Source organism: Aethalodelphis obliquidens, unplaced genomic scaffold, assembly GCF_003676395.1.
Source record: "Aethalodelphis obliquidens isolate GAN/ISIS:26980383/991018 unplaced genomic scaffold, ASM367639v1 scaffold53, whole genome shotgun sequence".
In the NCBI taxonomy this organism is placed as follows: Eukaryota; Metazoa; Chordata; class Mammalia; order Artiodactyla; family Delphinidae; genus Aethalodelphis; species Aethalodelphis obliquidens.
This window is the reverse complement of record NW_020837997.1, coordinates 7494586-7509330: the sequence shown is the minus strand read 5'-3', so window position 1 is coordinate 7509330 and position 14745 is coordinate 7494586. Positions and strand designations below refer to the sequence as shown.

At 57.6% G+C, this 14745-nt stretch overlaps 1 protein-coding gene across 3 annotated transcripts in view; it reads left to right on the top strand.

Moving 5' to 3' along the window:
* The first annotated feature begins 407 nt into the window (after nucleotides 1–407).
* Nucleotides 408–14745, top strand: part of PDE4A (phosphodiesterase 4A) — a 37341-nt gene continuing 23003 nt past the window's right edge. Inside the window, exon 1 of one of the 3 annotated variants that reach the window (XM_027085194.1) lies at nucleotides 408–953. In XM_027085194.1, coding sequence (XP_026940995.1) covers nucleotides 634–953 — 320 coding nt within the window. In that variant the 5' untranslated portion in view covers nucleotides 408–633. Of the gene's footprint in view, nucleotides 954–6774; nucleotides 9353–10681; nucleotides 10854–14745 lie in introns of those variants that run through there. The other 2 variants (XM_027085195.1, XM_027085196.1) reach the window with 2 other exon arrangements.

Genomic DNA, 14745 nt, shown 5'->3' with positions numbered 1-14745 from the left:
CGTGTTACCGGGACCACTTCCCACAAGCTCCCCCTGGCCAGGGGTAGCGAAGAGGACAAGCCAGCACTGGGCTCCGCCCCCACCATGATGGACGGACTGACTGACACACCGGCAACCAGTCGGGTGTCTCCTTCACGAGCGGATTAACCGTTTAACTCCTTCGTGGCCGTGTGCGCCGCGGCTAAGGCAGGGCGCTCTGGAGAGAGCTGAGTTCCGGCGCCCCCTCCCCGCCGGGAGCGGGGCTCTGCGTGGGCGGGAAGGGCCCCCTCCTCGGGTGGCTGCCCCCCACTGGCCCGGACGGAGGAGGAGGGGGGCGGCGCTGACAGCCGCGGCGGGCGTGGGGCGGGGAGAGGCGGGACGGGGCGGGGGAGCCGGGGCTGCCTCAGAGCGGGACGCCGAGCGCGGAGAGCGCTGCCCCGCATCAAGCAGAGCGACAGGCGCTGACAGGAAGCCTCCGCGCCCGGCCCGGGGGCGATCGGCCCGTAGCGCCCCCGGGTCTCTCCCCGGGGCGCCATGGCCCTACCGAGGCCAGGAGCACTTGCGGGGCCCCGGGCGCGTCAGCTCGCGCGCAGCTGAACGGGGTGCAGCTTGGAGAGGCCGGGGCCCCCTGGTGTGCAGGTGGGGGCCGGGGCCATGGAGCCCCCGGCCGTCCCCTCAGAGAGGAGCCTATCTCTGTCTCTGCCAGGGCCCCGGGATGGCCAGGCCACCCTGAAGCCGCCCCCCCAGCACCTGTGGCGGCAGCCGCGGACCCCCATCCGTATCCAGCAGCGCGGCTACTCGGACAGCGCGGAGCGCGCCGAGCCCGAGCGGCCGGCACACCGGCCCATAGAGCGCGCCGACGCCGTGGACACCGGCGACCGGCCCGGCTTGCGCACGTCCCGCATGTCCTGGCCCTCGTCCTTTCACGGCACCGGCACCGGCAGCGGCAGCGCGGGCGGAGGCAGTTGCAGGCGGTAAGACTCCGCGGCGGACGCGCGCGGAGCGGATAGGCGCGCAGAGAGGACGCAACTCGCCCCGCTGACCGCGGAGGGGCGCTGTGATGCGGGTGGGATCAGTGTGACTGACGGGGCTGGGGGGAGGAGTTCTACTGCGGGGGCGTCTGGGACCTGACCCCCGGTGGTGCACTGTACCCGAGACTTCGTACTGAAGATGGAAGATGATCCTGAGATCGATTTATGGGGGCGCCATGCTGCGTGTGCTATTAACGGGGTCTTGGTTGAGGGTTGCAGCTTTAGGGGTCTGTAGCCTTCGTCGGTGACAGTGCAGGACAGTGACTAGGCTGGGTGCCACTTGACGGGGCTAGATTCGCTGTGTTTGGGGATGGCCTAGGGGTCAGTCTGTAGGGGGTGCCTGCTAGAACCACAATGCTTCCTGCAGGCTGGGGTGCTCCCAGGGTCCTTCTAGAGTGGGGGGACTGTATTGGGAGCGGGATTCATGGACTTGCCCTGCAGCTGGGGTCAGTAATCTAAAGGGGGACTCTTGGGGGAGCCCTGTGTTGGGGGCCTGTGTGCTATGTCAGAGCCCCCGCTCAGGGCAGGAGTGTTAGGGTTTAGTAGCTGCCCAGAGGGAGGGAACAGTGTTCAGGGGGTGCACAGTCCCACCACAGGGTGAGGGAGACCCTGGCTCCCTAGGTAACAGTGTTAGTGATGAAGTGGGAGTTGGGTACCCTCTCATTGACCTGAGTTTGCTCCAGCTGTGGGGGATGGCCAGCTGTGGCTACCTTGGCTGCATGCCCTGCCTGGCGTTCTGGGGTCCTATGACTGTGACAGCATAACTGTGTGTGTGTCCAGGATAGTATAGTTAGTGACATGTTGACTGTGTGCTCCCAGGACAGTGATTGTGCCAGTGTGACTTGTGTGCTTCAGGGACATGGTGATTGTGACTGTACGACTGTGCTCCCAGGACTGTGACTAAGCGACTGTGTGCTTCTGGGACAGAGATTGTGACAGTGACATCGAGTGGTCCTGGGACACAGTGATTTTGCTGGGTGATTGAGTGCACCCCCGGGGTGCTGTGACTGTGATGGGATGACTGTGTGTGCTACTGGAATACTATGATTGTGACAGCGTGGCTGTATGTGCTCCCAGGACATTGTGATTGTGTCCCTGACTGTAGGATGTGGTGCTTGTCACAGAGTGACTCTGTGTGCTCCTAGGACAGTGATTGTGACAGTGACTCTGTGTGCTCCTAGGACAGTGATTGTGACAGCGTGTGTTTCTGGGATGCAGTGATGGTGGCATGTGATGTTATATTCCTGGGGACACTGTGATTGAGACACTGTGAAATGTTCTCTGCTGCTTGTGTGCCCCGTGTCTGAGAGCTGGTGCTCTCACTTTCAGGGCGTGCACCCAACTCCCTGACATGCTGTCCTCTAACCACCTAGTGTTCCGATGGGGTCTGACTTTGTGTCCTGGTGACATGTGTGACTGATGGCTTTGAGTGCTTCGCCTGACTCCCATGGGTGCCCCTCTACTTGGAACACCCCTGGGACCGTCAGATTCAGGCCTCTCCTGGAGTTCCTGAGGGAGGCCCTTCTAGGCTGGGACCCTCCTATTTTAGCTCTCTCTGGGGATCTCCGGCAGACACCACAGCCTCCAGGTCAGCCACCCACCTCCATTCGGGGCACTCCAGCACCCCTGCCCACCCCCAGGAAGCAAATGTCACGGATCCAGCACTCACAGCCTGCTGTTTCCCACAGGGAACTGGAGAGAGGCTGAGGGAAAACAAAGCTGGAATCAACAGGAAATGCCAAGACCAGGGGCAGCGCGCCAAACTGGCGCAGGTCACTGTCCTGAGAGACCCGAGGGGCGGCGGGGTCCAATAGGAACTGGACATTAGTCCCTTTTTAGGCCCCAGGGACTCCCCCTACCCTGGTCTCTGTGATGTTGACTCTCTGGGGACAGTGGCTGAGTGACAATCATCGTCATTATCTTAGTGAGATCCGTCTCATCATGGCTCACTCTTGGGCTCCATGCCGGGGACTTTTCCACACATCTTCATCCCTAGTGACCTGTGAGGTAAACTGAGGCCCAGAGGGGCAAAGCCCCTTCTCCTGTTTTTGGCTGCGCCACATGGCATGCAGGATCTTAGTTCCCCTTCACCAGGGATTGAACCGCGCTCCCTGCAGTGTAAGTACGGCGTCTTAACCACCGGACTGCCAGTGAAGTCCCGCCTTCTCCTTCTTACCCAAGTTCACACAACCAGGAAATGGCAGAGCTGGGATTCCAACATAGGTCCCATCTGATGCCTGTGTGTCCTGGCACAAGTGTCCTGCCCTCTCTGAGCCCCAGTTTTCCCATCGGTAGAGTGAGGCTGTTGTTGTCACTGCCCTGTGGGGATCATTTCGAGAGTTCTGTGAGATTGGGGATGTGTGTAAAGGACTTCACACAGCGAGTGCTTGGTAGTCACTCAGGGACCCGAATTTGGGAGAGGAGGTGGGCCCTCCGTAGACCCTGCTCCTGTAGGGTGGGAAGGGAAAACAGGAACCTCAACCACATCCCCGCAGGGGCTCAGGTTTCTGTTTCACTGTGGGCCTGCATAGCCTCCAGTGGCTGTGGCCGGAGGGAGGGCACTGGTGCCAGCATCCTCCCCCCACCCCCAGGCAGAAGGAGGAAGGAGAAACTGAAAGGCCTCTCATGGGAACTCACTCCTTAGGAATGAGCATTCTGCCAGCCCAGTTCTCCAGAAAGGGTGCACACACAGGGAGCTCCAGTGCTATCCACGTTAGAGTTCATGCAGCCACCAGAAAGGGGATCCAGAGAGCCCTCCAGACTTGAATCACAGGAACCTCCAAAGAGAGGGCACTGCCCCCCCCCCCTCACGTCTGAGATGGCATCTGAACCCCCCTCCAGACCTGGGGATGTAAGAGCCTGCGCTCCCGGCTCCCTGTGGGGCTGAGTCACGGCACCGCCACGATCTGTCAAAAGGCAGATGGAGCTGGAGGAAGAGAAGGACTCTGGTGGTGAGGTGGAGAGACTTGCCTGAACTGGGGGGCGAGGCCAACGTACCGACCCCTTTTGAACCCCCAGACTCTCCCCACCGAGGGAGGCTCTGCCTGGCCCCAGGAGGAGGTGGATACAGCCGGACTGGGGTCTCTCTCTGACCCGTGGTCTCCACTGGGGTCTTCGCCTCCCCCAGTCCCTGGCGCTCCCACATCCCTGCGTGTGTATCGGGAGTAGGTCTCTCCTTGCGCCCCTCCCTCCGCACGCCCTCTGCTGGGTGACAAGAAAGGCACAGGCTGAGTGTGCGCTCAGAGTCCGGACCTGCCTCCGAACTCTCGTCCCCGAGCAAAGTCGCCGCCGCCATCACTGCCGCGGCGCCCCGTATTATTACTTCATGTTTATTGAGCGTCGCGGACAGCGGGCGCCAGGCCGGCCGACCGCAGGCTGCGGGTGAGGTCCTCGCCCACCCGGGGTTGGTACCAGGCCGCTACCTCCATCCTCCACCTTCAGCCGAGCGTGGTGGAGACGGCCGCCTGGCGGATGGAGAGGAACTTGGCGGAAAAGTTGAGGACGCGGAGTTCCCGTCTCGCCTCCGCGCGCACTTGCCCAAGCCAATGCCCATGCTAGGGCCTCCCAACACCAACCTGCGTTTTAACTCCCGGCATCTTTGGCTTTCCATTCCTGCCGAGGAAACCGAGACACAAGTGATTTCCCTAAGGGCACACAGCGAGGAAGGAAGGGCAGAATTATTGTTAAAAACCAGGTCTCCTCGACTCCAGACCAGTGGGTGAGATTCAGATTGTAGCCCTGTCCGCTGACTCGCTGTGTGACCTGGGGCCAGCATCTCTGGGCCTCAGTTTCCTGATCAGTAAAGCCGGGCTGAATAAGATCTGCCCACCCCCCGGGCTGCGGTAAGGCTGAGATAGCCGACATTGGGGCTGGGCAGCGAGAAGCTGTTGTTTTGAGAACTGCACTTCCTCAAAATGCACTTCCTCAGCAGAGCGAAAGGGGGCGTCCCCCAAACCACAAACCCGGGTTCTGGCTGCCAGGGTGCCCCGTCTTTCAGCAGTAACAGATGGACTGCAAGCTCCTCTGAGTTGCAGGAAACTAGGGCTTTGGGCCTGGGAGAACTGCAGATCGGCAGGGTGAGGGCAGAGTTTTGGGGGGCATCTGAGCCCACTGTTTTCACTCCTGAGTAAGAGCCCAAATCCAGCCTTTGCCCTTGACTTGCTGTGTGACCTTGGGAAAGGAATTCACCTGTCTGAGCCTCAGTTTCCTCATCTGCAACAGGGCCATTCATTCCAAAAACGTTGATTGAGTGGGACTTCCCTGGCAGTCCAGTGGTTAAGACTCGGCGTTTCCACTGCAGGGGGCGTGGGTTCGATCCCTGGTCGGGGAACTAAGATCCTGCATGCCCTACATCGCGGCCAAAAAAAATCCAGAAATAAAAAACAAAACAAAAAACATTGATTGAACATCTTCGAACTGTGGTGAAGACTGAAATGGACCCAGTTCCCGCCATCCTGGAGTTCTCAGACTAGTGAGTGAGGAAGAAATAAGGAAAGGCATTCAATAATTTTAGATGGTGACGCATGGGATGTGAAGAAAAGAGGGACCTTGAGGTCAGGGAATGCCTCTCTGAGGAGGTGACATTTGAGGAGAGACCTAAATGAAGTGAGAGAAGATGCTATGTGGGTGTCTGAAGGATGAGGTTGACAAGCAGAGGGAATAGCAGGTGCAGAGGTTCTGAGGTGGGAACCTGTCTCATGTATTGGAGGAAAAGCAGGGAGGCAAGTGTGACTGGGACAGAGTGAGCAAGGGGTGTTGGAAGGAAATGGGGCATGGAGGTGATGGGGCAGCTCATGTAGGGCCTTGTAGATCATGGTCAGGGCTGGCTTTAGACCTCAGTTTATATCTGACTTCAGGGGGCCAGAAGGAAACTGAACCGTGAAGGCCCTTTGGGCCAGAATTCCAGTCTCTGAAGTCAGACAACTCAACTCGTAATCGAGATAATTCCCTGGTGGTCCAGTGGTTAGGACTCGGCGCTCTCACTGCCGGGGTTCAATCCCTGGTTGGGGAATTAAGATCCTGCAAGCCACGTGTCACGGAAAAATAATAATAATAATAATAATCAACTCATAATCGAGCTGTGCACCTTCCAGACTGAGTGACCCTGACCAAGTCACTTGCCTCTCTGGACCTCAGCTTCCCCATCTCTGAAATGGGTCTAGTATGAACCCTATTCCCAAAGTCTGATGTGAGGAATCAACAAAACAATGCAGGGAACCCTGAGGGCAGGTAAATACAAATGCCCTTCCTTTCTGTTTGTACCTAGACTGAGGGGTACCGGTGGCCAGGGCATGGGTCTTAGTGGGTTTAGAGCAACAGTTCTCAACCAGGGGCAATTCTGCCCCCCAGGGAACATGTGGCAATGGCTGGAGACATTTTAGTCATCGTGACTGAGGGGGTGCTACTGGCATCTAGTGGGGAGGAGCCAGGGATTCTGCCACTGCTACTGTCTCACAGGACTGCCCCCCAGGACAAAGGATCATATGGTGCTAAATGTCAATGGTGCCAAGGTTGGAAAGCCCTGCATTCCCAACAAGGCGACATCACCTCCAACGGGGTGAAATTTGGTTCTTGGGATGGAGGTGTGAAAAAAAGCTTACTTTTATGTATAAAGCCCAGATAAACACCCAGTACATAAATGGATATACAGCATATCTATGGCATTAACATTTCATGAAGGAGGCAACTTGGGGGTGGGTGGGGAAGGGAGCGTCTAAAAAGGCACTCGGGGGGATTATCGTGAAATAAAAGGAGACAACCACTGGTCTGGAGCCTGGCTCAGCCACTCATTGGCTCTGTGACCTTGAGCAGATTGTTTCTCTCCAAGACTCAGTTTTCCCATCTGTAAAATGGGACAATAATGTCACTTGATGGGCATTTGGTGAGAATTAAATGAGATCGTAGCTAGAGGCGGTAAATGCACAGGAAGCATTCTGAAGGTTAGCTGCTATGTCATCTTTTTATCATCATCAACCATCATCTGTATCCTCTGTCTAGTGCATGGCTTGCACATTGTAAGCTCTCCATAAATGTTTTGTCCAATAATAATAATCGTAACTAGATAGTTCTTTGGGGCATGAGTCCACCATCTTCTCGGTCTGCTGGCTTTCCGAATAAAGTCACTATTCCTTGCCCCAATAACTTAGCACTCAATTTATTGGCCTGTCGTGTGGCAAGCAGTACAAGCTTGGACTTGGTAACACATTTTGGTGCAGCCAGCCAGGAGCCTTGTTGCTGTGGTTGGGGAATTTTCAGGTAAGGCCCTAGCAGCTGCTAGGACCACTTGTCCTGAGAATTAGTCCTAACATTCAGTGAAAAGTGTACAGACACTTTTCTGAGCCTTTTATGTGTCCATCCATGAGGTCTGTAGTGTTACTTTACCCATTTTACAGGTAGGAAAACTGAGGCTCAGTGAAATGAAGTGACTGGGCCAAGGTCAAATGAATAAGAAGCGCCGGAGGCCGGACTCAAGCCTAGGTCATCCAACTTTGGGCCCCTTGACATGGGAGCCAACAGGTAGAGAGGGAAAGATATTCACAGAGGCAATTTAGATTTAAAGTAGAGATGTGCCCCATTTTCTTATTTTAAACAAGTTTCTCCCCCTTCCCGAACACCAGAGAGCTGTAGACAGGAGGGATAGGCTCTGGAATTATAACTAGCTAGCTGGCTTTATTCAAGGATCTTCATCTCTCTGAGTCTCAGTTTCCCCATCTGTGAGAGGGGATAATATGCCCCCCACCAAGTCACAGTGGCTGGGCATGCAGAGTCCCCACCACTGGACCCCACAGAAGTCAGTGCTGAGGGGAGGTGGGGTTCCTGGAGCCACCTCATGAGCTGTGGGGCCCCCAATTCTAAGAGGTGCCTCAGAGGTGCTAAGTAGTGGGAGGACTGGGGGGATTCTTAGGAGTGTCTAGGGGGCTGTGAGCACACTCCAGGCCTCTAGGGGTGTCTAAGACTTATAAGGCATGTCTCAGAGCCTGTGGGGGGGCATTCTGGGGGTGCCCCAAGGATTGTGAGTACATCTTGGATTCTGGGGGTAGCCTAGGGTGGTAGGCCTGTCTTAGGAGCTGTGGAGGAATCTAGTTGTGCCCCTGGGATCTATGGGGGGCACCCCAGGATTTTGGTGGCATCCCCATGGTTATGGGAATGTCCCCTGAGTCCTAAGGCACCCCTGAGGTAATGCTGGGTTCTCTGCACTTCTGGGGGCGTCTCAGGAATGCTGTGGAACTACTAGGGGAGGGGATCTGAGGGATTGTGGAAGCCTTCCTGAGGCCTCTAAGGGACCCTAGGATTTGGGGGGGCCCTCACGGAGATCTTTGGGAATGCTCTGTGGCTGTGGGGGGTTCTTGGGGTGTTTGGAGGGTCTCCGCATGACTCAGAGATGGTGGGACTGCCCCAGGGGATTTGGGGGACATCTGAGGAAACATAGTGGTTGTCCTGGGATCTGAAGGGGTTTCTCGTGGACTCTCAGAGCACCTCTGGCATTTGTGGGTGCATCCTGGGATTGTTGGGGTGCCCCTGGAGTCTGTGGGCATGTTTCAGTAACAATGAGGGGACATCTGGGGAGCTGTGAGAGTGTCCGGTGACTATGGGAGCCTCTCAGAACACCTTTGGGTTTTGTGGGGGAACCCATGGATTTGGGGGGTACCTCTGGGTTGTGTGAGGACAGCTCAGGGATAGTAGGGGCACTCCTTAGGATTGTGGAGATCTAAGTCTGAGGGACTCTGGGGATGACCCTGAGGTCTGTAGTACCTCTCAACATCGTGGAGGCTGTGTGTGTGTGAGAGCACCCCAGAGATCTGGGGGCATTCCAGGTGTTTGTAGAGATTCTTCCGGCGATTGTGAGGACGGCAGAGGGACTGCGGGGGGCCCCTGGCGTCTATGGGGTGTCCCCACCGCGGCGCGTGGGGGCTCCTGGCCCGCCCCGCCCCAGGGGCGGCCCCAGCGCGTAGCCGGAAGGGCCGAGGCGGCCGGGAGGGGTGGGGCACGTGGGCCCGCGGGTAGGGCGGCCGGCCTGTGTGGGCCGCGCGGGGCGGGCGGCGCTGTTCCCCAGCGCCCGCCGAGGCTGCGGCCCCCCCACCCGCGCCCCGCGCCGAAGTCATGGCGCGGTCGCGCGGCCTGGGCCGCATACCCGAACTGCAGCTGGAGGCCTTCCCGGCGGCGGCAGCGGCGGCCACCGAGGACGAGGCGTTCCTGCCCGAGCCCCCGGCCCCGCGCGCGCCCCGCCGCCCACGTTCGCCACCTTCCTCGCCTGTCTTCTTTGCCAGCCCGTCCCCAACTTTCCGCAGGCGCCTTCGGCTTCTCCGCGGCTTTCAGGATTTCGGTCGCCAGGCGTGGGCCGGGTAAGTACGCGCTGGTGGCTGTGGGTTCGAGTCCCCCCTGGCCATCAGGCGCGCGCCAGGGTCTGGGGTTCGTAGCTGGCTCTGTCAGCCTCACTTTTTTTCTTCCGTCACAGGGCAGCGATAAAAATCAAGTCTGCTCGCCAGGGTTGCTGTGGAGACATCTGATAAGGCATGCAGTAGGCGCTCAATAAACGCTATGTTCCTCCCACTTCCTGTGCAGACCTGAAGCTGCGGTCAGGCTTTGGGGGAGTGAAGCCAACCTGCCATCCAGGGTGATGTGGGGACGTGTGTTCAGTTGTGTTATCCTTAGTCCACAGGCCTGTGAAATGGGGCCAGCGCTGCCCTCTGGGGGTTGCCTTGCCAGGAGGCACTGGAATATTACCGCGTGCACCGAGCAAGGAGGGCAAATGGAAGTTCCCTTCCTGGCCAGACCCGGGGTGGGCCGCGGCGGCGGGCAGCTTGGGGGTGAGGAGCCTGGAGGCCACATCCGGTCTGGCTTTCCAGTGTCCGTTTATCTTGGAAACGGAGGTTGGCGGCCCGGAGGTAGGCACGGGCTGGCTTCGGGGGCTTCTCCGGAGCCCGGAGAGGTCCTCTGGTTGCCCTTCTCCTCGATACTCTCCGCGTGCACTTGTTTAGAACCTGAGTCCGGAGACACAGGCTGAGAGAGGGCGCTGCAGGGACAGTACGCGGGCCCGCGTCCGGATTTGGGGACGAGATCGGGGCGGGAAGAGATAAGGAGGAGGGGTCGAGCCCCCTGGGAGGCCCGCGTGGGGTCGGGAAGAGTGTGTGTGTGGGGAAATCAGTGCCTGTCTCCGGTTTCTCTCGGTGTCGCTGTCTTCACCTCTGCCTCTCCTGTCTCTGTTATGCCGCCCCCACGCCCCCAACTCCACCTCCCCCGCATCCATCATCCCTCCCCCGGGTTTTTGTCACCGGACCCCGCACTGCGCCCGCTGGCAAGTCGTTCCCCCACGCAGGACGCACGGCGTTCGGAGACCTCCAGGGGGCCCAGCACGACGTCAGGGAAGGGGTGGAAAAGGCGGGGCCAGGGGAGGGCTCGGAACCCGGGAAACCGGAGCCCGGGGCACCCTCCGAGGCCCGGGGGAAGGGAGGCAGGCGGGAAGTATGCGTAGAGTTCCGCAGGGCCCCCGCAGGAGGAGGCAGGCGCGGAGCCCGCCCAGGCGCTGCGGAAGGGGGTGGGGGGGTGCCCGAACGCCCGGGGCCGTCCCTGGGGGCGGGGGGTCACCGGGAGGGCGGGTGTGGAGGCGGCGCCGGCGGCGGCTGCAGACACCTAGGGCCTGGAGAGCAGTGCGCGCCGCACCACCGTGCAGCCGTCCCCATGCGCGCCCCGACGGTGCTTGGCACTCATGCGCTCCAGTGCAGCACCCCGGGCCCGACCCCGGCCCCCCGCCCTGGTACTGACCCCCGCGGGCCCTGAGTCCCTGGTCCACTTCTCCTTCAGCGACGAGGACATCTGTTGGTACCCTCCAGGCAGATTTGTCAGGTGGGTGGCCCCCGGCCAGTCCCCTCCTTTGCCACCGGAGGGCTCTGGCTGCTGTGTGTGTGTGTGTGTGTGTGTGTGTGTGTGTGTAGGGTGGGGGAGCAGTCTGCCTTGGGGGGAGTCTACAGGGTCTGTCTGGTATGGAGCCTCACCCCCTTCCCGGGCCCTAAACTGGATGCTGCTGAGGGCTTCCTGCAGGTGGTGCCCCCCAGAATGGGTGCTGGGTCCTGCCCCCTTCCTGCTTACCCAAGATGGGATCCCTTAACCCTCTTTGTGCCCCAAATCTGGGCTTCTGGCATTCACCGTAGCAGCAAATATGGGTGTCCTGCATCACCCAGGCTCCACTCCCGGGCTACTGGCCTCAAGCCACGTCCCTCCGGCCCTGCTCTGCTCAGTGCCTCCAGCCTTACCCTCCCTTCTTCCTTGCTGGGGCTGCCAGGATGAAAACCAAGCTGGGGTGGGGGTGGGGAGGAGGTTCCTGCTGGAACTCCTGGTGGGTATTTAGAATCAGCTGGACAGCGCTGAGGCAGAGAAGTGGTCTTTAGGTTCTCAGGGTGCTCCAGCCTTGTACCTGCTCCCCTGCACCAACCGCTTCAGACACCCAGACATGCACATGCTCTCCCACATGGATACACGCACTCCACATACGCAGCTACACAGGACACAAACACAGACACACCCACACACAGGGTAATCGAGATCACCTGGTGTGTACTGTGCTAGGCATGGGTCTTCTGGCTGACGGGGCCAAAAAGAGAACCCCACAGGTGACCCATGGCCATGGTGACAAACACCACAGAAACCCTGGTCTCACACAGCCTTGCATACACTGCGCTGACCCCAGGTACACACTGTCACTGCAACGCACACCCAGGCCCGATTCCCACCTGCACATGGCCACACACAGGAGCTTTCAACCTCATACCCACTGAGGAGTCAGGGCCCATGTGCAGCACACAGGTACCCTCTCCCAAGGTCAGACAGACCACAGACACAGACATAGATACACAGATACACACAGGCACCACCAACACCCAGACCCCGCTCACACACACACACGTACAAATCCACACTATATGCACACAGGGGCTCCTGAGCGTGCACACACACCCCGACTCACACACACACAGACCCTCCTTGCACACCCAGCCCCACAAACTGCCGTGTCACCTGGCACCACGCGCCCTCCTGGCAGACACACACCAGCGCCCGCCCCCAACCTCCGTGTGACCTTCACAAAGCAAATGCCAGGCCTTTCCATGAAGCCTGCTTGGCACCTCCTACAAGGCAGTCAGGTGGAGTGGGGCAGGGAGCCCAGGGAGATGCCAGGCCTGCCTGGGGGAGATGGACACCCAGTGATTTACTGGGCAGCCTTCTAGCCCGGCTGCCCTGGTTCAAATCCTGGCTTTACCACTAGCCAAGTTACTTACTCATCCTGTTTGTGCCTCAGTTTCTTTCTCTGGAAAATGGGGCATTAGTACACATCCAGGCATAGCAGAGTGCCTAGCATGTGACATTCAGTAGCAGCTGGCTACTTTCATTGTCATGATCTTTACCAACTGGGATGTGTCCCCTTTCCTGGCCACCCCCACTCCCCTGCTTGTTTCTTTCCCATCGGCCCCTGCAGCAGAACTCTCTGAAGCCTGGATCTGCCCCTAGGCTGCACAGTCCTGCAGAGGCCCAATCTGATGCTCTGGGAGCCCAGGTGGGCAGGCCTCGGGGCCCCAGAGGGGTGGAGGCAGGTAGCAGCTTCAACTGTGAATGCCATCAAGTGGTCAGCCTGTCCAAAGGGGAGCCTTGGGCAAGTCGTTTCCTTTGTGATGAAGTGTCTGGGTGTGTGGCTGTGATGTCAGGGCCTGTCGGCTGCCCTTGGCTCTGATTTGTGGCTTCAGGTCCCACTGGGACAGTGCTGGAACAGCCTCCAGCCTGACTGGCCACGCTGAGCAGTGCCAGGTCAGGGAGGGGTGAGTTCCCACAGCTCTGGGGTTTGGTTCTGAGGGGTAGCTGAGACCCCACTCCCCCTACACACACACATACACAAACACACACACTCAGGCTGCAGTTCAACAGGCCCGATTCTCCTCTGCCCTTCCACAGCCCAGGGGACATTCGCTCCTGGAAGCACAAACAGCAGGGCCCCAGGGAGCCTCCTCTTCCCATCCCGGCCTCTGGGCTCCTGCTTACGTGAGCTGAGTCCCCTGGGGCTGCAGGATCTGCCCGCAAGGCTAGTCGGGCGCCCTCTGGACTTGGGTCTCACCTTCCCCCAACGAACTGTGGCTTCAGGTCCTGGGGCGGGGTTGAGGTCCTCAGTATGGAACTATGTTCCTCTCCCCTCCACAGGGGCACTCAGCAGAGCCAAAACGCCCAGGCTGGGCCTTGGGAGACAGGACATGGTTCGCAGGCAGCAAGGCCACCAACCCCTCGCTGCCTCTCTGCACCACCGCCTCCTCGTTGACCCAGGACGTTAACAGAACCCAACTCACAGAGTTAGTGGGAGACCTCATTGGGTTCACGTGTACAAAGCACTTTGATAGTGCTAGGCACACGGCAGATACTGAATAAATATCTTATTATTATTACTATAAGCTTAAAGGATCTAACCTGGCACCCAGTACACAGCAGGTGCTTAATAAATGGGCATTATCATCAAAGGCCCAAGCTCATGATCTAAGAGTATTTTCATTCCTGAGTGTGGTGTTTTTTTTTTTTTTTTTGGCTGCATTTGGTCCTCGTTGCTGCGTGCGGGCTTTCTCTCTAGTTGCGGCGAGCGGGGGCTACTCTTCGTTGCAGTGCAGGGGCTTCTCACTGTGGTGGCTTCTCTTGTTATGGAGCACAAGCTCTAGGCGCGCAGGCTCAGTAGTTGTGGCGCACAGGCTTAGTTGCTCCATGGCATGTGGTATCTTCGCGGACCGGGGCTCGAACCCGTGTTCCCTGCATTGGCAGGCGGATTCTTAACCACTGTGCCACCAGGGAAGTCCCTGAGTGTTTTGTGTTTTTTTTAATTTACTTAAAAAAATTAACATAAAGTAAAATTCACCTTGTTTTTGGCTGTGCTGTGCAGCTTGTGGGATCTTAGTTCTGCGACCAGGGATCGAACCAGGGCCCTGGCAGTGTAAGCGCAGAGTCCTAACCACTGGACTGCCAGGGAATTCCCAAAATTCAGCCTTTTTAGTATATATTGCATAAGGGTTTTTTTTTAATTGTGTAAAATATGCATAATAAAATTTACCATTTTAACTTGAGTGTACAATTCAGTCATTAAGTACAACCACATTGTTGTGCAACCATCACCACCATCCATTTCCAGGATTTTTTCATCTTCCTAAGCTGAAACTCTGTCCCCATTAAACACTAACTCCCCATTCCCACTCCCTCAGCCCCTGGCACCCACCATTCTACTTTCTGTTTCTATGAATTTGACTCCTCTAGGGACCTCATGTAAGTGGAATTGTACAATATTTGTCCTTTTGTGTCTGGCGTATTTCATTTAGCGTAATGTTTTCAAGGTTCATTCATGTTGAAACATGCGTCAGAATTTCCTTTCTTTTTAAGGCTGAGTAATATTTCATTGTATATATACCACATTTTCGTTATTCACCCATTAATGGGCATTTGAGTTGTTTCTGCCTTTTGGCTGTTGTAAATAATGCCGCTAGGAACACTGGTGTACAAGTATCTGTTGGAGTCCTGCCATTCAATTCCTTGGGGTGTACATACTGAGGAGTTAGCTTTGCTGGATCACGTGGTAATTCTGTACTTAAGTTTTTGAGGAGCTGCCAAACTCTTTTCCGCACTGGCTTCACCATTTTGTATTCCCACCAGCAGCGCACAAGTATTCTGATTCCTCCACGTGCTCCCCAACACTTGTTATTTTCCTTTTTTTTTTTTTTTTTTT